The sequence below is a fragment of the Talpa occidentalis genome, unplaced genomic scaffold (genome assembly GCF_014898055.3).
Source record: "Talpa occidentalis isolate TD23 unplaced genomic scaffold, MPIMG_talOcc4v2.1 talOcc4.15, whole genome shotgun sequence".
In the NCBI taxonomy this organism is placed as follows: Eukaryota; Metazoa; Chordata; class Mammalia; order Eulipotyphla; family Talpidae; genus Talpa; species Talpa occidentalis.
In genome coordinates, this window is record NW_023601543.1 from 79805312 (window position 1) to 79825579 (window position 20268).

Sequence of the window (20268 nt, forward strand, 5' to 3'; positions counted from 1 at the left end):
GGGTCTCTGAGCAATCTCTCCTTCCAAGATGCTCAACTTCCTTGAAGATGCTGAGCACTAAATTGATAGGGAAGGAGGTGACATACTCTAGATTTGGGGGGTGAAATCTCAGAAAGCAGATCGCTTAAAACAGATTATGTAACTGGTTCATTTTGTGTACACAGAAGGATGTACAATATCTTGATGTCTTTTAGATGCCACGTCCCCCTCCCCCTGCCTTATTGTGTGTTGTGTCTGGTCCGCAGTCCTTAAGCCAAATTCTCTATTTGTTTTGCTTCAGACAGATAAAGGGCGGACAGAGAGAATATTCCTGAGAAGCCTCCTCCTTTGGGCTTAAAACTGGTAGCATATTCTGAAATGCTGTTGAAGGACATAGAGGTGGGATTAATGAGGCAGCAAGGAGTGTCACACCAGTGGCCAGAATTTGAAGAATTTCTTCAGAACATTTGAGAAGTTTTTTTTTTTTCCCCAAAACACACTGCAATCATTAATCCCACAAAAATTATTAACTTCAGTGAGCAGCATCAAGATTGCTCTAGAGGAAGCTGTAAAGCAGCATCATTTGGAGACTGGGTTGCATCTAATAAGGTCACATAGGCAGGTTTGCTAAAAGCCATTTGGACAAAATGCTAATTTAATGAATAAGCAATTTACCAAATGGACTGTGTGTTGTCATTTTGTCTCTGTAACAGCATTTTAGGGCCTGTTCAGTCTGTGTCTGCCATGGTACTCACTGCTGCGGTTGGATTCAGAAGGACAGGGAAAGGAAAGACTGAGTGGACATAAGAACGTAATCATAAGTGAGAAGAATTCTTACCAGAATATTATTTTTTTCTTTTCACTGCAATCTTTAGGGTACAGCATTAAAAAGTTGGTGCAGACAAAAATTGAATAAATTTTTCCAGAATATATTCTTTTAATATGTTCTTCCCAATGATGAAATCGTATGCTCATTAGTGTTTCCTCTCTTTGCTTCTCAGTCTCAAACTAGCTACCGTAGCTGGGGCAGAGACAAATTCAACATTCCTTAAAATACTATGATGAAAAACAAAATAATCTGCAGTCATAGAAATAACTAAATTTGGTGAACTGGCTAGTTTCAGCAATGCAATTCAGAACTGACCTTCTTTATGTCAAAGATGGAGTGCTTTCCTTTACAAACCTGCACTCTCTGGGAGAAACATTTGACGGTTTCTACATTCCACCTTCCTTGGTAGAGAAGCTCCTTTGGTGGGACAATGGGCAGACCCTCTAGTTGAGGTCAGAGAAGCGATGTGGTCCTGCCCCAGGGGCTAGTTGGGGATTTTTATGAAGATCCTGAAGGAGCTTCAGAAGCAATAACATATCCCATCACATTGATATCTGTTCCGTGATAAATATTTGAGAAATGACTTTAGAGACAGGTTTCTATTGGGTCACAATTGGAGAAAGGCTTCATGATATGGGAGCCAAGATAATGGAGATTATATATTTCAGGGACATGAAGATATAAGATGTTTCTGATTTTTTAGTAGCACAGCTCCTAGTCCAAAATGAATCACTGACATTCAGTTGGAAATTTAAAAGCTAAGAAGTAGGAGCCTTCCTTTTTGGCTTTATCCCTGAATGTCAAGTTATTGAAAAATACAGCTTATATGATAATATGCTTTAAAACACAGGCCAAAGCCTAAGAATGTAGGCTGGCTAGACACCAAATGGGGTACATGTGTGTAGAGCAGAATTTACAAAGAATGAGATCGAGAAACTGAAAATGTTTCTATACCTGTGGAAATGCCAGATAATGAGCAAAAGTCATCAACTATTTCCCCTATGGTCAATGTGAACAAAAGCAGTAATGAAAAAAGCAATGATCCCAGGTTTTAGATGTAGAATACATGAGAGCACATTGTTTAGACTCAGAAGTTAGGCAAATTAACTTAATGTCTAGTTTTATTTACTCCTAGACCATAGTAAATTCTGCATGGGGGCACCTTGAATGGATTGCTGGATTGCTGCATACTTTAAGAGCCAATAGTAAGAAAACGAAGGACGTGAGATGATGAGGGGTTTGGTGCTTTAACTGAGCAACAAACATTTATGTTATGGAATTTCTGAAATGAACTTGGTTAAAGACCTTTCATAGGGGAACCAGCTGAGCAGGACTGATTTTCATTCATCCATTCATTCATTCAATACTAATTGAGCTACAACTACATGCTCAACATGACCAGTAATGGTAGGGGATACCAAAGACTGTTTCAATGAGTAACTTACAACCCAGTTAGAAATATACGCCTCGCATAAAAACAAAAATAACAATATGAGGCAATGATATTGCAAATAATGAAAACAGCTATTAAACACCTTTCTATGAGCCACAGTGCTAAAAGCTTTCTATTCACCCTCTTGACCTTCATAGGCACCCTAGAAGGTGGGTGCCATTATTATCCCCATTTTATACATGAGAACATCAGTTTAAACTGCATGATCACACCACTTGTAAATGGCAGAACTGGAATTTGAACTCCATTTGAACTGACTCCAAAACCTAAACTCTTACTAAAGAAATTGTGGGAATTCAGAGAACGGGGAGGGTCAATAATATGAGGGAAAAGCTGAGCTGGCCCTAAAAGGAAAGATCCCTTCAGCTAGGTCAGGAGGGGAAGGGCTGCTGGTGAAAGCACATGGTGAATGCACGGAGACTAGTGTAGTGCTTGTGGAAACAATCACATGAACTGAACGGTACACTGGAATTCATCTGGGGCCAGATTTTGGTGGAAGTGAGAACTGGGTTGAAGATGGTGAACTGCAGGTAATGAGCTGCCATGAAGCACTGTAATGCCAAGTTTCACGCTGTAGCCTGCGAGTGATGAACTGCACCCACTTGACTAGGGCGGGGGCCGCAGGTGCGGGGCACCCATGGTCCCCGCCCGAGGCTGACCCTTCCGCGGCGTGCACCGGCCCCACTACGCGGCTTCCGCTCGGCGGCGGAGACGCGGCTGGGCGGGCCTATTCCTCCCGCCTCGGGTGAGGTTGGCCGCCCAGTCCGGGAGCCTCCTCCTTGATCTCCTCCCCAAGGAGGAGGAGGCGGCGCTAGGGCGGAGCTGAGGACGCGACTGTGAGCTCAGCCCAGGGCGGAGCTGGGCGGGCGGAGCTGGGCCGCCCGCGCGGGAGCGAGAGGGGCGTTCCAGGCCCCCGGCGCCGCAGTCCCCTTACCTGGCTCCTCTGGCCGGGCTCCGCGGGTTCGGCCTGGCCCCGGGGGCGGAGCCGGGGGCGGCTCCAGGGGCGGGGTTGGGGGCGGCTCCAGGACGTCCAGGTGGCCGCGGCGGAAGGGCCTGTTTCTCCAGGACTCGAGGGTCTGCGGCCCGCGGAAGGTGAGGGGCTGAGGAAGGCCAGCTAGCTCCCGCCCGGAGCCGGGCTGTCCGCCGCGCCCGCGGGCCTCTCCTTTCTCGTTCCCCCTCAGGCTGCGCCTCGAGGGTTCCGTTACGCGGGGGGGCGGGGCAAGGGGCGGGGCTGGGAGCGGCCCGCGGCCGGCGGGTGGGAGCGGGCAGGGTCGGGTAGGGTTGGCGGCCCCCCGGGGCCTCCCCACAGCCTCCCGAAGACAAAGACAAAAAAAAAAAAAAAGGCACAGTGGGGAAAGGCAGCGTCACCCCACCCCGGAACTCAGTTCCCTGCTTCTCCTTGGGGCCCCTCGGACCCTGGAGCGTCGGGGCCGAGCGGGTCTGGTCAAGGCGGGGCCGCGGTGGCGCCAGTCCGGGTCTCCACCCCTGCCCCCTCCAGCCTTGCAAAACTCTGGTTGGCTTGCTTACCACCCCTACTCTGGTTCTACCGTTTTTAGAAGTACGGCTCTCTTACCGCGGGGCTCCGTCCCGAGAACTGATCGAGGCTGTGATTGGGAGCCAGACACTCTTGCGGCCGCAACCCGGGCGTGCACCCGGTCGGGAGCCGCGGATCCCCGAGCTTCTCCAAGATGAGGAGCAGGAGCAATTCTGGGGTCCGCTTGGATGGATACGCGCGACTTGTGCAACAAACCATCCTGTGTTACCAGGTAAGGAGGGAGCACCCCGATCTGCCCTCTCCTCGCAGTTCTCCTACCCAGACCCTCAGGTGTCCCGAGACCTTGCAGTTCAGACATTTTCTCTTTAAATTCAGTCCTTGCTGCTTGGTGATTCCCTCCACCCCATTTCTACCCCTTCCTCTTCACGAGACAGGGGGCCGATGGATTGTGAAGCTACCCTCCTTAGAATTCTTTGACCAGTGTTTGGGATCCACGACAGAAAGAGCCTGCGAGGGTGCCCTGGGTGCAAAACGCTCTTGTTGCATTGACTCTGTTTCTTTTCGATGAGAGAGGAGGTGTGTGTAGGTTGGACAGAGCACGCTGAATGAACACGGTTAACTCTGGACTGCAAGGACAGCAGACAGTAGTGAAGAAGCTCCTGAGGTTTGCAGCCCACTCTTGAATGTGGGGGCAGCCCTGGCTGCTGCTCCCATCAGTTCCCTCTTTAAGATGGGGGGGGGAGTTAAGGCTTACTCTGGTTGCTGTTTTACAGATGGGGAAACTTCAAGCCAAAAAGGTAGTAAGGTCCAAAAAAAACACAGGTCTTTTGCTCCCAAGTTCAAGAGTACCAGTGAAGCTGCCCATGTGGTCTGAGGTATGACTATGCCTGCTGTTTCCTACTGGGTTAAAGTTATATGTGGGCCCATCATGTAAGACCACTGGACTATTTTTATTCCTAGTGAAGACAGCAGCTATGTTGCTTGCTCTCAATCAGGGACAACTATTTATAGACCCTTCATGTCAGAGAAGGAAGTGACATTCCATGGATACAGGCCTGGTCTGCAAGTGGGGAGCCACCGTTACTCGAAGCCACTGACCATTTTCCTTTCTTAACCAATTTCTCAGCCTTGTTTCCTTATTCAAGAAATATTTCTTGTGTAGCTATTATATGCAAGACACTGTTAGATGCTGGGCTTACAAAGGATTAGTACTTCCAGTGCAGCGAAAAAGGTGTCTGGGGCTAGGTCCAGAGTCACCTGTCTGAAACCCTTGGGGTCACATGTGGTTTGCAACTTAGAAATATCTGGATTTTAGAAAACTAGTATACACATATATATTCAGTAATAATTGTAGTGGCGTCTGGGCGGCATCCCATTATCTCCACATCAAAATGTGACTATTTACCCTACGTGGGATGAATAAAGACTAGGAACAGTTTCCTCTCAGTTCAGGTCATCTTTTGCCATCATCAGCCAGCTTGCTGCAAACTTAGAAAAATGTTCAAAGCTTATTGACTTTTGAAATTGCACATTAAAGATTGTGGTCCTTATTTGAGGACTAGAAGAGTCCTATAAGAGATAATATTTAAGTTAAGAACTGAAGAAGGAATAGGCTGACACATAAGGTTATTTTATTTTTTGTCTTCCTTTTGGAATATATTATAACTACATCTACAAAGAGTTTTAAAATTCAAGTTGAAAGACCTTTCCCTTAATTACCGTGATGGAAGAGGATATAAAGAAAACTGAGGAAACTTGGTTTTTGTGTCACACTCAGGCTTAAATCCCTGGCTATGCCTTGAACAACATAGGTAACCTTCACTCAACCTCTTTGGGTCCATGCCCTCAACTGTAAAATGGAGAAAAATCATCCCTGCCTATGCTGAAGTATTATGAAGAGAAAATTAGAGCCCAGTATATTGCCTGGCTACTTGTAGGCAATAGTGAGTGTTGGTGGTGGTGTTATGGCTTTGAGATAGGCCCAATGTACCTAGGCCACACTTCCTAGCGTCTCCACCCTGGCCCATGATACTCCCTTTCCTGAGGGCCCCCATGTAGCTGCTAATTGCTTTCTGGTCTTTGAACATAATTTAAGTCCCCTATGGATATGGTGAGATCCTTAAGCTCAGAGATCTCATTAGTTTTGTTCCTTTTGTATCAGGCAGTGATCCGGACCCATAAAAGATACCTTTAAGTCCTTGATAGAACACTTCCCACGAGCTCTGAGCCATCCACATGACCAGCTGTTGATCCAGGCCTGCCTTCCCTCAAAAGCAAATGAACTGTCTTCTCATTAAAGCAAATCTGCAATAATGGACTTTCCTCTCTAACATTTTAATGATTAAAAAAAGTTGTCTGAGCTTTTAGTTGTATTTATTTTGGGGGTAGTTGGTGAGAAGCCCTCAATGTTTGCTCTCTTTTTCCTTTCCTGGCTATACTGTCAAACCCTTCTGGCTAATCAGAATATTCCAAGTAAGTTTCTGCTGGGTAATTCCATGAGTCTGCAAGAACAGAATCACACTCCTTCCCACCTAATTCCATCCTGCCCCCACGACTGGTCGCCATAGCTGTGGAGCCCTAACCCATTTAAGGCCTCACCATGTTTACTAGGTGATCTTTGGCAGGTCACCTAACCGCTCTCTAAAAATGAATGAGCAATTTTGTGCATATTTTACCACAATAAAAAAAAAAATGAATGAGCTGGATTAGTGGTTTCCAAAGTTCATGCTGTGTCTCCCCACTCCTGTAGATGTGGGCAGATGTTTATTAGGCAACTGGTAAAAGCGTTAAGCTCTGTTTCTGATTTATTTTTTTTTTAAGATTTGTTTATTCATTCATACAAGAACTGGGGTACAGGCCAGAGGTGCGGGGATGGGGGAGGGGTGGTGGTGAGAGGATTCACCAGAGACAGAGTGGGAAACAGAACAGGCAGATTGACTGAAATACACTGCTGAAGGGAGCAGCAGGTGAGTCAGGAGAGGTCTGCTACACCATGTGGGTAGCTCCCTGGCTGGGGGATGGAACTTGCCCTGAAGTGGCTGTGGAGAGCTTCATAGGTTGCGTCTTAACCCCTTGCACCACCAGGGAGGCCCTTCTGATTTATTTTTTAAATCGAGATCAACTTACTTTGATTTCACTTGTTAGAAATCAGTGTTAAACATGTTAAGCTCATTCTGTTGGAGGTAGTAGTTTGTTCATATCAGCTAGCATGTCAACTGATTCCTTTTCTTGTATCTATGAAAAAGAAGAACTTTTCCATTAGTCATTTGCCAAATATATTTACTGCTAAATATTATTTGAATCTTTAAAGCAAGAAAGAAAAGAGTTATGCTTATAAATGGTTCCTTTTGCAGGTTTGATTTTGTATATCGAGACTATCAATATATATATTCTAGTGAATATCTTAAAATATTTGACTTGAAAAAACCCCTAAGTTCCTAGATTTATTTTGACCTAGGTAAGAAATACTAAGGTACTGGAAATACTAATACTACGTACATTTCTTCCATATCAGCTGTTTGAAGGCTCATTAATAAATATGTTAATTTCAAAGTGGTGATAAGATCAGACTCTGGATTCGAAAGAAAAATAATGATCAAGGCAGTGTTCACTGTAACTATAGATTATTTGGTACAAAAAGTAGATAAAAGAGACCAAGAGAGTAACTAAATTTTGCTATTTAGTGGCAATGGAATGAAAAATGAGAACATGGCATATGGAACAAATAGTAATAGTAAAGCCTAATTTAGGGAAAAGTTTAAAAAAAGATATAATTTTTTAAAAAGATATAATTAAATATTGGTAAATAATAACATGACAGAAGAATGGGAGGGGGCTGGAGTTAAAGCACACTAAGGTACCTGCTTAAGACATTCAGAAGGAGGATAGAGATATTATATATTTTAAAGTCATGGATGGATATATATGTTAAGAAGAAAAAATTAGGGCCTCCCTTGGTGGCGCAGCAGTTGAGCACTGGGCTGCAAAGCTGCCCGCAGCCTCTGCAGTGCCAGTTCGATCCCCAGCCACCGGCGAGGGTCCCACATGGCGCGACAGACCTCTCTTGTCTCGCCCGCTGCTCCCCTCAGCAGTGTATTTCGTCAGTCTGCCTGTTCTGTTCTCCGCTCTGGCTCTGGTGAGTTCTTTCACCCTCTCGCACTTCTGACTGTAGTACCCAGTACTTGTATAAATAAATAAATAAATCTTTAAAAAAAAAAAAAGTTTAAAAAAAGAAGAAAAAAAATTATAATGGAAATCATAAACTATTTATAATGGAATGACTAACAAAAGCATTCCAAAGATGAATTTATGGAATATAGCTAAAGTGGGATTTGAAGAGACATTTATATCCTGAAATGTAAACATTAGAAAAGAAGAAAGATTTAAAAACTAATGAACTCAAGACTGAGAAAAGGATAGCAGAATGCACCCAAGAAAGCAGAAGAAAGTAAATAATAAAAATAGGAGTACCAAATTAATGTAATGTAAAATATATAATACTGATGAACCCAAAAGCTGCTTTTTAGAAAAGACTCATAAGGTAAGCATCTGCCAATGTTGATGGAAGCAAGGGAGGAGGGACAAATAATATTAAGAGAAAATGGAAAAATATTATGAATAATTTGGGGTAGTAAATTTGAAAATGTAATGGATGATTTTTTTTTTAGATAAAAGTTAGCAATGTTGGGCCTCCCCGGTGGCACAGTGGTTGAGCGCTGGGTTGCAAAGCTGCCCGTAGCCTCTGCGGTGCCGGTTCAATCCCCAGCTGCTCCCCGGCCACTGGAGGAGGGTCCCACATGGTGCACAGACCTCTCCTGCCACCCGCTGCTCCCCTCAGCAGTGTCTTCGGTCCTTCTGCCTGTTCTGCAACCCGCTCTGGCTCTGGTGAATTCTCTCATCCTCCCGCGCTTCTGACTGTACCCCGTGCTTGTATAAATAAATTTAAAAAATAAAAAAATAAATCTTTAAAAAAAAAAAAAGTTACCAATGTTAACTCAAGGAAAAACTAAATCCTAATTAAATCTATAATCTTTAAAGAAATGGAATAAGTCAAAAAACTTAGTCCTTTAGAAGTTTATAAACTAGAACCAGGGAACATTTTGAGGTTATTCATTCATCTTTGAAAGCAAGGAATTTGGCTTTTATTCTGATTGGAAAGAGAAGCCATGGTTGTGTACAGGAAGATTTAATGTTCTTTCCAAGTTAATCTATCAATTCAGTATATAAATTCCATAGAATGTCAATTAAAATCCAAAAGGATTTTTCACATAAATTGATTCTAAAATTCATAAGGAGTCTAAAATAGTCAAGACATATTTTAAGTAGAAGTGTGGAGAGAGTGCTTTACTAGATTTCAACACTTATAAGTCTATGGTAATTAAAGTTGTGTAATATTGAAACAGTGGTAGACAAATAGACCAGTGGAAAAGAATAAAGGTCCCAGAGACAGAAAGGATAGTTACTCAACATCAAAAAAAAAAAAAAAAAAAAAAATGCTAGGTCATTTGCTTGTCTGTATGGAGAAAATAAAACTATTTCTCCCTCTGGCCATATACAAGAATAAATTCCAGAGGGGATAAAGACCAAAGAATGAAAAGCAAAGCTATAAAACAAATCAAAAAAGGCTTTTTATGATCTTGAGAGAGGGAATGATTCTCAAACTAGTTTAAAAAGCATAAATCATAAAAGATTGATAAATTCAACTATGTGCATAGCCAAAACCCTATTAAATGACAAGAAACATATAAACAAAGCTAGAGGACAAAGTACTGAATAGAAAAGATGTCTGAGCACGTGTTGGATGTGGGCCCACCAGCCCTAGTCAAACCCCCAGGTCATTGCAGCCCTGGCTGAATTCTTGACAAGCTTCATGAGAGACCTTGAACCTGAACCACCTAGCTAGGGCTGCTCTGGATTTCTGACCCTCAGAAACCTTGGGATCATGAAGGTTTATTGTGTTAAGTCACCGAGTTTTAGGAGGGCTTGTTATGTGGCCATGAATAACTAACACAGAAGCTTAATCCAAGAGTCTTCAGGGAATCTGCCAGTTAAATAGTAGATTGGATTCAAGTTTTGGTCTTAGTTGAGAGTTTGTTTCAGTTTGATTAGATAGCAGGGGGCATCATGGCTTAGCGTCTGAGTTTACAAATAATCTTTATTCCCTGCTTCTTTTAATAGTCTAGAAGTAATATGCAACACAATGTCAAAATAATAAAAAAAGATTTTAAGTACAAGTGCCCAGTTCAGGTTCCCTTTGAGCAAATTGATTCCCTTCATCATTTATAGTAATTTTATATATTATATTTCTATGATTGTATTCTACAATATAAACAAGAAATTTGTGGGAGAGGAAACTAACAAATGTGAGATTACCTAACCTCATTAGTAATCTGGGAAAGTAAAACCAAAATAATAAATTCAGACTGACAGTGTGGCAACAGTTTTAAAGCATAATTCTAAATGTTGACAAGCATGTGGAGAAGAGGTAATTCTCATACATTGCTCATGGGAAGATGTATTAGTTAAGCTATTGCTGGGGCCTCCCTGGTGGCGCAAGGTGTTAAAGCACCAGACCCCTCCTGTCTCACCCGCTGCTCTTCTCAGCAGTGTATTTCAGTCAGTCTGCCTGTTCTCTTCCCACTCTGTCTCTGGTGAATCCTCTCACCCCCCGCATCTCTGGCCTGCACCCCAGCTCTTGTATGCATAAATAAATCTTTTTTTTAAAAAAGATAAGCTATTGCTATAACAGAGCCCAAAATTTCATTGACCAAACAAACAAATTTCTCACCTATATAACAGCCCAGCAGGGTTCAGTTCAGTGGGGGTGTTAGTCAAGACCTGGGCTACCGGCGGCTCTGCCATCTTCAACATGTAGTTCTTATGGTTTCCTTAGTTGTTGACATCCAGCTGATGGACCTGGAAAAAGAGTAGAAAACCATCCATGGGAGAGTTTTATGACCAAAGCATGGAAGTTGTGTAGTTCACTTCCACCCACATCCCTTTGACTTGAACTCAAACACTTGATCACATCTAACTGCAAGGGGGGATGGGAAATGTAATATAGCTGAATGCCTAGAAAGAAGAGGGAATTATATTGGTGATTACCTAGTAGTCTATACTACAGAATGTAAGTTACATATTGTTAATTTGCAGTCACCTTGGAAAAGAATTTGGAGATAATGGTGAAATTGAAGTTCTGAATACCCTATGACCCAGGAGGTCCATGTCTAGTACATATATACACTAAAGATGTGCCCTTGCCTACTGCCCAAGGAAATACATCCAGGGACATTTGTTGGACATTGTTTGTAAAAGGAAAAATTAGAAACAATCTAAGTGTTCATCAGTTTGGAAATGGACAAATAGAGATCTAGCCACACAATGAAATACTATGCGGCAGTTTAAATGACCTCAACTTGCATGTATCAAATTGGATTACCCTCAGAAATTTAAAGTTGAGTGAAAAAAGCAAGTTGTAGAAGAATATGTACAGTAGGCTAATATGCATGTAGAACTTTAAAATACTCAAAGTAACGTTCTTTCTTATGGACATATATTGTCAAAAATTTTAAAACATGGATAGGAAAATTACATTCCAGCGTTGTAGTAGAGTAGCAGTTCTCAGAGTGTGGTCCCAGATCCCTTAGGATCCCTGAGCCCTTTTCAGGGGCTCTGTGAAGCCAAAACTATTTTCATACTATTATTAAAACATTATTTGCCTTTTTTTTTACTGGGTTAACATTGACTGTGATGGTAGAAAGCAGGTGCTGTCCAAACTACCAGGAGCAGTCAAAGTAAAAAAAAAAAAAAAGAAAAGAAAAGATAACAGCCAGTTGCACTTAAGAATGTCCTTGATGAAGCAATAAAATTTAATTTTTTAATTTTATTCAATCTTGATCTTTTTTTTTTTTAAGATTTATTTATTTATTTATACAAGCACTGGGTACTGTCAGAAGCGCGGGAAGGTGAGAGAATTCACCAGAGCCAGAGCAGGGAACAGAACAGGCAGAGTGATGAAATACACTGCTGAGGGGAGCAGCAGGCACAGAAGGAGAGGTCTATCGCACCATGTGGGACCCTCGCTGGTGGCCGGGCATCGAACCGGCACTACAGAGGCTGCGGGCAGCTTTGCAGCCCAGCGCTCAACCACTGCGCCACCAGGGGAGGCCCTCAATCTTGATCTTTCAGTACACATCTTGTAAATATTCTGTGTTGAAGCAGAAAGTAGATACTTGCTGTATACCAGGATGGACTGGTTGCATTAGAGAGAACCACTTATGTGACTACAAATTACAAGCTGAACTAGCAGAGGTGTTTTCTTGGGATAGCATTTTTTACTTGAAAATTTGGCAACTATTACTTAGGCAGATTTGGGTATTTGACAGAGATTCTGTCAAAAATGAACAAAATGAGCCTGTTGCTTCAAGAAAAACAACTAATACTTACTGCCAATGATAAAATTTGAACTTTCAAAGGAAATGAGGTTTTGGGGAAATGCAGATCTGCCACTGTGAGTGGGTAGCTTCCTGATATACACTTTTCTGAGAGATTAGTGATGGTACTATTAAGTATGATGTTAAATGTGATTTTTAAAAATTTTGTAATGAGTTGTGTCAACATTGAGGAGAACTGCATAACTCCGTGAACCAGTATTTTCCAAACGACCAATGCTTGATGTCATGAAATCACACACGGACAAATGAGCCATTCAAAATGTGGGCTAGACCAATGGATCCTAAAATATCACAGTTGATAAAACTTATTGTGCTTTGAGATTCCACATTTTGACTTACTTTTAAGCAGTTATCACTTGTTGAGTTTTCATTGTATCAAAGATTATTTTTAATTATCTAAAAAGATTTTTAAAATTTTCTTCCTATTTTGAACAATGTATATATGCACAACACTGGATTTCCTTCATATCCTTCAACTTAAATGACATTGCCATGGATTGAATGCAGAAGCGATAGGAGAATACTTCTGTTTTCCATTAAGCCAGATAGTAGAGTTGCAAAAATATAAAACACTGAATGCTTTTTACTTGTTTTGAAAATTCTTTTTAAAGTTTTGTTTTGAAATAACATTAAAGTGTTATCTAATATTCGCTAGGTTATATGGGTTTTTTTTTTTGAATTGGTGAATATGTTTGTTTTCTCAGTTTTAATTTCCAATATGGTAAATAATAATAACTAGAATCCATATAAACAAAAGCTCATTGGGATCCTTAATAACTTTTAAGAGTGGAAAGGAGTCCTGGGACCAAAATGTTTGAAATTCCTGCTGCACTAGTAGGGAATGGGGAAGGGGTAGCGGAAGAACAGCAAAGACGGCTTCAACTTTATCTGTAACATTTTCTTTTTTGAAAAAGGAAGGAATCTGGTGGACTGCTTTTGTTTGTTGAAGCTGAGTGATGGGAGTACGGGTTAGCTTGTTCTCTGTGCTTTTCTCTCTGTTTGAGATTCTATTACTTTTTTAAAATTAAGACTATATTAGTAAACAGTCTAGGAAGAGCCTGAGTCGATTTTGACTTCTTCTTATCCCTCATGCCCCACTTAGAAGGAGATAATTTATGAATGAATTAGATAACCAAAATATATCTCAGCTCCACCCACTTCTGTCCCAGTCCATCGCCACCCTAGCCACGCCACCTCATGCCTGGTCCCCCAGTAGCCTCCGCATCGGCTCCGTGTTTCTGCCCCTTCTCCCCGAGCGGGGAGCCATCTTATACCAGGCCCGGACCTGCTGCGCCCTTGCTTACAGCCCACCATGGCTTAACTTGTGGCTCCAACTTGAAAGCTTGGCTTCTGTCTGAAGTGGTATCAGGAGGAAAAAGGGAGAAAGCCACCTGCAGTGTCTCAGGAGCAACGGCAGACTTGATCTTTTCCAACAAACCTGGAGCCCCCGAGGAAGCAAACCAGGCCTCTCCTTCCTACCTATCCTATCCAGTCCATCACCAGTTCTGTTGATTGTTATCTCCTTAACGTCTCTCGAATCCATCTGCTGCTTCTGACCCCCTCTACTGCTGCTCTTCTCCTCCGATGAGCTGCTGGAATTGCTGCTCACCCCTGCACGAGCTTCCCGCCACTCAGTCTCCTCCCAGTATTTCTCCCCACAGCGCCAGGTGGGTCTTCTCCAACAGGTAGAAACTTCCTGCTGCGCGCTCACTCCAGCTTTACCATCTTAATCCTGAACTCAACCAGGGACACCCTCCCAGGCCTTCCTCCTTGATGGCGGCACCGCACAGCACACATCCCCTTTGCTGTATTTGACCCAGTTGAAATTTAACATCTATTTGGGTGATTTTATTTTACTTTTTTAAAGATTGATTTATTTATGCATACAAGAACTGGGGTACGGGCCAGAGATGCAGGGGGTGAGAGGACTCACCAGAGACAGATTGGGGAACAGAACAGGCAGACTGACTGAAATACACAGCTGAGGGGAGCAGCAGGCGAGACAGGAAAGGTCTGCTGCACCATGTGTGTAGCTCCCTGGCCGGCCGGGAGCTGCAGAGGCTGTGGATTGTGCTGTGGATTGTGCTACAGAGGCTGTGGATTGCTTCATAGTGCGGTGCCTAACCCCTTGCACCACCAGGGAGGCCCTTGGGTGATTTTAGAATGAATCCCCACAAGACTATAAACTCTGCTGTGCAGAGCTAAGGATTTTTTAATTACCATTTTATCTTTAGCACTTAGTACCTGACACATGTGGGGATTCGAAGATTTGTTCAACAGCAACAGTTGTTGATTGAATGAACAAACAAAATAAAATGCTTTCCACGTAGTCCAGTAGGTACTGCAGTATGTGCATTTAATGAAGGACCACTGGTATTATTATTACTCATCAAACCTCCACATTACAGCCATCTTTTGGGGGTTCGTAGAACCTTACGATATCCCCATAACAAAAGACCTGGCCAAGATTACTGCAACCTGCCTATCCTTTGTCCTTACTCCAGTCTGCTTAGGGAGTTCAATTAACAATCACATTGGAAATGAGAATGCTGTGGTCCCGGCAGCACATAATTCTGTATAGCTCTGAGCCCAATAAGGGCAGAAAGACATTTTTAGTCCATGGTGGGAGCCACTGTGCAGATGGTTGTCTGGTCTGTGTGTCCATTTGAAAAAGAGCTCTTGACATGTAACATTTTCTTCTTCCTGGTATAATCCAGAGCCCTGCCTTCTGCCACCACCTACTTCAACTCTTTTTGGGGTGCAGCCAGGAGGAGGATTTTTTCAGAGCAGCCTTTAAATATTTCAGTGCCAGTTAAAAACATTTGTGTAATTCAAAGAAAAAAGTCCTTGAATCCTCCATTTGCAAATGCAGGACTGTAATAACCCAGACAAGGGAGAGATTTAGAATGGTTTTAAGATTTTTAGGGGTACAGAAGATAATCTAGTCAGATCACATAGTCTGTTTTTGCCGTTAGAGAATTCCAGCCAACATAGAATTCGTCTTGAATTTTATGTAGTTTGTGGCAACTTACTGTCCACGCCTTTTTTCAAGGTCATACTTTTGGTGAACTGACAGCACCGTGTCCAGCACGCTGTCTTGTTGGTGCCAGGCCAGATGAGTGGAGATAAATACTGTAAATAGACCAGGTCACTGTGCACACCAGAGTTGCATTCTCCTTGCTGTGTTTGTTAGTGAAACTTTTTAGGCTATTTCTTTAAATATTCCATTCAGTTTTCTAGTACCATATTGTTTTTGTCACTGGCATTTACATGTCACTTTATTAGTGAAGTAACTATCGCACATCTGCCTCACAATGGGTAGGGAGAACATAACTAATGTCCATAAGCTAAATTTAGAGACACAGATCTTAATCAAATGGACTACTGGCCCTTTTGAGACTTTGAATAGGGCCGAATATCATATCCTCTCCTGAGAAAAATGCTCACACAAATGCCAGGATTCTCATGGACCACCACCTTCCTGTCCCCCCAAACCCATCTTTGAACCAGCAAATCTTCTGGAGAGTTTCTACCATGTTGAATTACATATACAAATGTATGTGTGCATGCGTGTGTGTGTGTGTGTGTGTGTGTGTGTGTGTGTACTTAAGCTCTTATATGTCACAAGAAGCCTATGTAAACAAAGCTAAAGGACAAGCTGCAGAATGGGAAAGATTTTCGAAGCACATCTTGGAAGCATTCTTGGAAGTGACCCACTAGCCCTAGTCAAGCCCTCACGTCCCTGCAGCCCTGGCCGACTTCTTGTCTGTAGCTTCCGGGATCTGGAGAGCCCGGATGTGCGGTGATGCGTGATGCCTCCATGCTTTCGACCCAAACCTGATGGAATAAAAGTCAGTTTTACAATTGAAAATATCAAATGGTGGCATCCACAGTTCTGTTTGGGTGAAAGGTTACTAGTGAGGCACCCAGTAATCCTTTGATACCTCAAATTTCAGGTGTCAGCCAGGAGGGTACTAACTGCCCTCACTGAATTTGAATATGTTCTGTAAATTTCCACACCACCAAGCTAAGGACTGACATCTCAATAATTCCCCACCTTACTATAGGAATTGGTGAGTGAGACAAAGAATTAAAACTCTCCTAGGAGAGTGGTCAAGCCATTTGCAGGTTTGCTTGTAGCTAAGGGCCCAGAATGGTTTCTACAAGCTTTGGCAAGGTTAAGACGGGAGTTGCAATCTGGAATGAAAATAACAAAACTGCAAAGTGGATGCCTGCGATGCTTGGCTCCCGACCCAGTTTCTTTCCCCTGAAGCCCCTATTCAGTCACGGAGATGGGGTGAGTGCCTAGGCCCCGGACCCCGGGTGGCTTGTGCATTATTTGTCACCCCCGAGGGGGAAGATCTAATAAGCAGCAATTTAGAAAAGACATCATTTGAAATTGAGAGTTGCACACTTGTGATCTCCTTAGGTAAATTGTGAGGCTGCTGCATGTTGGAGCTTAAGTTTTCACCATTATTCTCTGAACCCTTGGGGTTTACGAATCATATTGTACAAAAGTATCTTTTAAACTAATGGAAAAAGACAGTGTTACACCCCCGATAGTCTCAATTACAGGTGCAATCCTTTAAAAACAAATACTATTGTAATTCCCACTTTAAAAATATCTCAAGTCCAAGACATTGTCCTCCTCCCACCCCCTTTGCTATTTTAAGCAGTAGTTGCTAGAACAAAATTCCAGGCCATGAGATGAATTTAACCAGTTTTGTAATAGAATTTTTCACTTTCTATTTTTCGTTTTCCTGAAATGGGGGTGACAGTGAGTAATCATGTATTTTCAACATTTATCCTAGTCTCTTCTGGGTATTTTGTTTGAATAATTGAACTGTACTTTCCTCCCTTGCAACTAAGCGAGGCAGTGACACGCACTTCTTTGAGATTCTTAAACCAAAGGGCAAAGGGCTAGTCAGAGGCCTCTAACCTCTGTCCCATGAAGCGCAGGAACCGGGGCTCTGGGAAGGCTTCTCAGAGGATGATGTGAAGGGCCTGCCAGAAGGGCATTGCAGTGGAGGAAGAGTGTGCACCCCTATCTGGAAGTGCAAGAGCAGAGCCTGTGCAGGAAACACTCATTCCTTTTTTTTTTTTTTTTTTTTTTGCGGTGGGGGGAGGGGTGCGGCATGGTCAGGTTCTGGTGAGAGTCCTCTTCTGGCTTGCGGACAGCTGATTTGCTTTATCTTCACATGGTGGCAGAGAGCAAGCTAGCTCTCTGGCCTTTTCTTATGTGGGCACTAATCCCATCCACGAGAGTGCTGCCCTCGTGACCTAGTTACCTCCCAAAGGCCCCGTTTCCATCACGTTGGGGATTAGATTTCAACATATGAACTTTGAGTGGACACAAACATCCAGCCCATGACAGTAAGCTTTCCTTTTGCTGAGTGCAGCAGCACCCCCATTTAGCATGGCTTCTATATGTGGGGATCCCTAGATACCTGGACTACTTCTCTATTGTGGAATGAGGGGTTCAGACAGGCCAGCTCTGGGTGGGTGGGGATGAACTAATCCACTTCAACAGTTATGTCCAAAGTAAAAAAATCAGAGGTGACTTTCAATTAACAGGACAGTGATATTTCATAATCCAAACCACATGTGGCATTATGTATAAGCGGTCACTGCTGTGTCATCGGAAGTCTGTTTGTGGACTCAGACTTGATGGATACACCAGGAAGGGGCTGACTTCTTACCCTGGTCTCCTGATGATTTCCTGGTCTCAACAGATCAAAATGCCTATGTTATCCATTGTTGGTGCATAGTGGTTTGGTTTTTTTTTTTAATTTTTAAAAAAAGATTTATTTATTTATTTATTTATACAAGCACTGGGTACAGTCAGAAGCGCGGGAGGGTGAGAGAATTCACCAGAGCCAGAGGGGAGAGCAGAGCAGGCAGAAGGACCGAAGTACACTGCTGAGGGGAGCAGCGGGTGGTAGGAGAGGTCTGTGCGCAATGTAGAACCCTCACCCAGCGGCTAGGGATCGAACCGGCGCTGCAGAGGCTGTGGGCAGCTTTGCAGCCCAGCGCTTAACCACTGCACTGACCAGGGGAGAGCCGGTGCATAGCGGTTTTTTTTAAAAGAGCATCCGTAAGTCCCCTATTGGAGTAGACTTGGAGTTTCACCCAGCCATTCCTGAGACTAAAGTTCTGGTTGACTTTAATATCATTGTGGACCTCACCGGTGGTGCAGCGGGTTGAGTGCAGTGCTGTGAAGCTGTCCACAGCCTCTGCGGCATGTGTTCGATTCTCGGCCGGCCAGGGAGATACCCACATGGCGCAGCAGACCTCTCCTGTCTCGCCCGCTGCTCCCCTCAGCAGTGTATTTCAGTCCATCTGCCTGTTCTATTCCCCGCTCTGTCTCTGGTGAATCCTCTCACCCTCCTGTGCCTCTGGCCTGTACCCCAGTTCTTGTATAAATAAATAAATCTTTAAAAATATATATCATTGCTCACAGTTGTTGTCTGTCAAACTATGTCAGTACACTGCTGGTGCTCCTGAGGCAGTATCAGTTGGATTTTACATGGTTTTGAAGAGAGCATAGATTAGTTAAAGGAGAAAGTCAAATATTTAATTCCTTGGGTGGAACCATTTGAAATTATGCCAATGTCATTTTACCTAGTAACCTTTGAAAATACCCAGCAGAGTTTTTCATGAGCCCCGTTGTAAATAATTTGATACCCTTTCAAATAATATTTTTTAAGTTGGCAAGGCTCTAATTAGTATAATGTATTTTGTTAGATATATATTTCTTTGAGTATTTTTAGGAAAAGTCAAAAGCGGCTTTATGTAACTTCCTATCTTATCCATTTTAATTCTAGGCACAGAGTTTATTAGGACTGACTTTTAAAAATTTACTTACCAGGGCCTCCCTGGTGGCGCAAGGGGTTAAGCACCGCACTATGAAGCAATCCGCAGCCACGAGTTCGATCCCCGGCCGGCCAGGGAGCAACCCACGTGGTGTGGCAGACCTCTCATGTCTCGCCCGCTGCTCCCCTCAGCAGTGTACTGCGGTCAATCTACCTGTTCTGTCCCCCACTCTGTCTCTGGTGAATCCCTCACCCCCCTCATCTCTGGCCTGTACCCCAACTCTTGTATGCAAAAAAAAATTTTTTTTTTACTTACCATACAATTCATCTGTTTCAATGGAGTGCACACTATAGCGGTTATTAGAATAGTCACAGGTTGTGTATCATCACTGCAATCAGTTTTAGAATGTCTTCATTGCCCCAGAAAGAAAGAAAATCTATTAGTAGTCATCCCCTCTCTATGTCCTCCACCCCACACCAGCCCTAGACAACTAGTCCTCTACTTCCTATCCCTGCAGACCTGCTAATTCCGGACGGCCCATACTAACCCAATCTGACAATAAGTGATCCTTTGCGACCATCCGTGCAGTGTCCTGTATCAGCACTTCAGTTCTTGTTATTGCTAAACAATATTTCATTGTAGTTACAGACTCCCTCTGTGTATTCATTCAGTGTTGGTGGCATTTGAGTTGTTTCCACGTTGGGGCTATGATGAACAGTGCTGTTGTGAACATTTGTGGGTACTTTTTTGTGTGAAGGTCTGGCTTTTAGTGACTCAGACACCCTTTTAGGTACCGGTGATAATGTCTTCTTGCTCAGCGCCACTTTTTTAGGAGCTGGAAAGGTCTGGATTATAGACAGAGCAGCCGAAGCACAGAGTTGGCGGCTTCCCCGGCCGCATGGAGCTGGAGGGTGGCATGGGCCCCACTTGCTTCCAGGTTCAATGTTTTACCAGTTGGCACCAGTTTAACATGAAGGCAGAAGACCTAAAGCCTGCAGCACATAGATCTACACAAGCCATGTGGGCTTTTCCCATTTGTTGTTTCTTCTATTTGTTGCTTACAAGAGTACGATCTGGTCTGAAAACAAAAGGACAAGAACTTTGGAGTTAGAAGCCTCTTTGGAGATTTTTCTTGTCTGATCTGCCCCTTAGAGGAGGAAACTAAAGTTGCTCTCCTTGCTCCTTGTCCCACCCTCCTTGTGCCCCTTAGGGTGAACATTTGGGAGCTGGGGGAAGGGTGGTGCTC

At 43.3% G+C, this 20268-nt stretch overlaps 1 protein-coding gene and 1 long non-coding RNA gene across 4 annotated transcripts in view; one reads left to right on the forward strand and one right to left on the reverse strand.

The window, feature by feature from the left end:
• The window catches only part of LOC119246294 (uncharacterized), a 175937-nt gene extending 172697 nt beyond the window's left edge, over positions 1 to 3240 (reverse strand). The window contains exon 1 of the long non-coding RNA XR_005125484.2: positions 3196 to 3240. This is a non-coding gene — a long non-coding RNA (uncharacterized LOC119246294). The remainder of the gene's footprint in view (positions 1 to 3195) is intronic.
• Positions 3241 to 3275: 35 nt separating this feature from the next.
• The window catches only part of PHKA2 (phosphorylase kinase regulatory subunit alpha 2), a 66917-nt gene continuing 49924 nt past the window's right edge, over positions 3276 to 20268 (forward strand). For all 3 annotated transcript variants that reach the window (XM_037512639.2, XM_037512640.2, XM_037512641.2), the window contains exons 1-2: positions 3276 to 3353; positions 3818 to 4027. In XM_037512639.2, the coding sequence (XP_037368536.1) occupies positions 3950 to 4027 (78 nt within the window). In that variant the 5' untranslated portion in view covers positions 3276 to 3353; positions 3818 to 3949. The remainder of the gene's footprint in view (positions 3354 to 3817; positions 4028 to 20268) is intronic.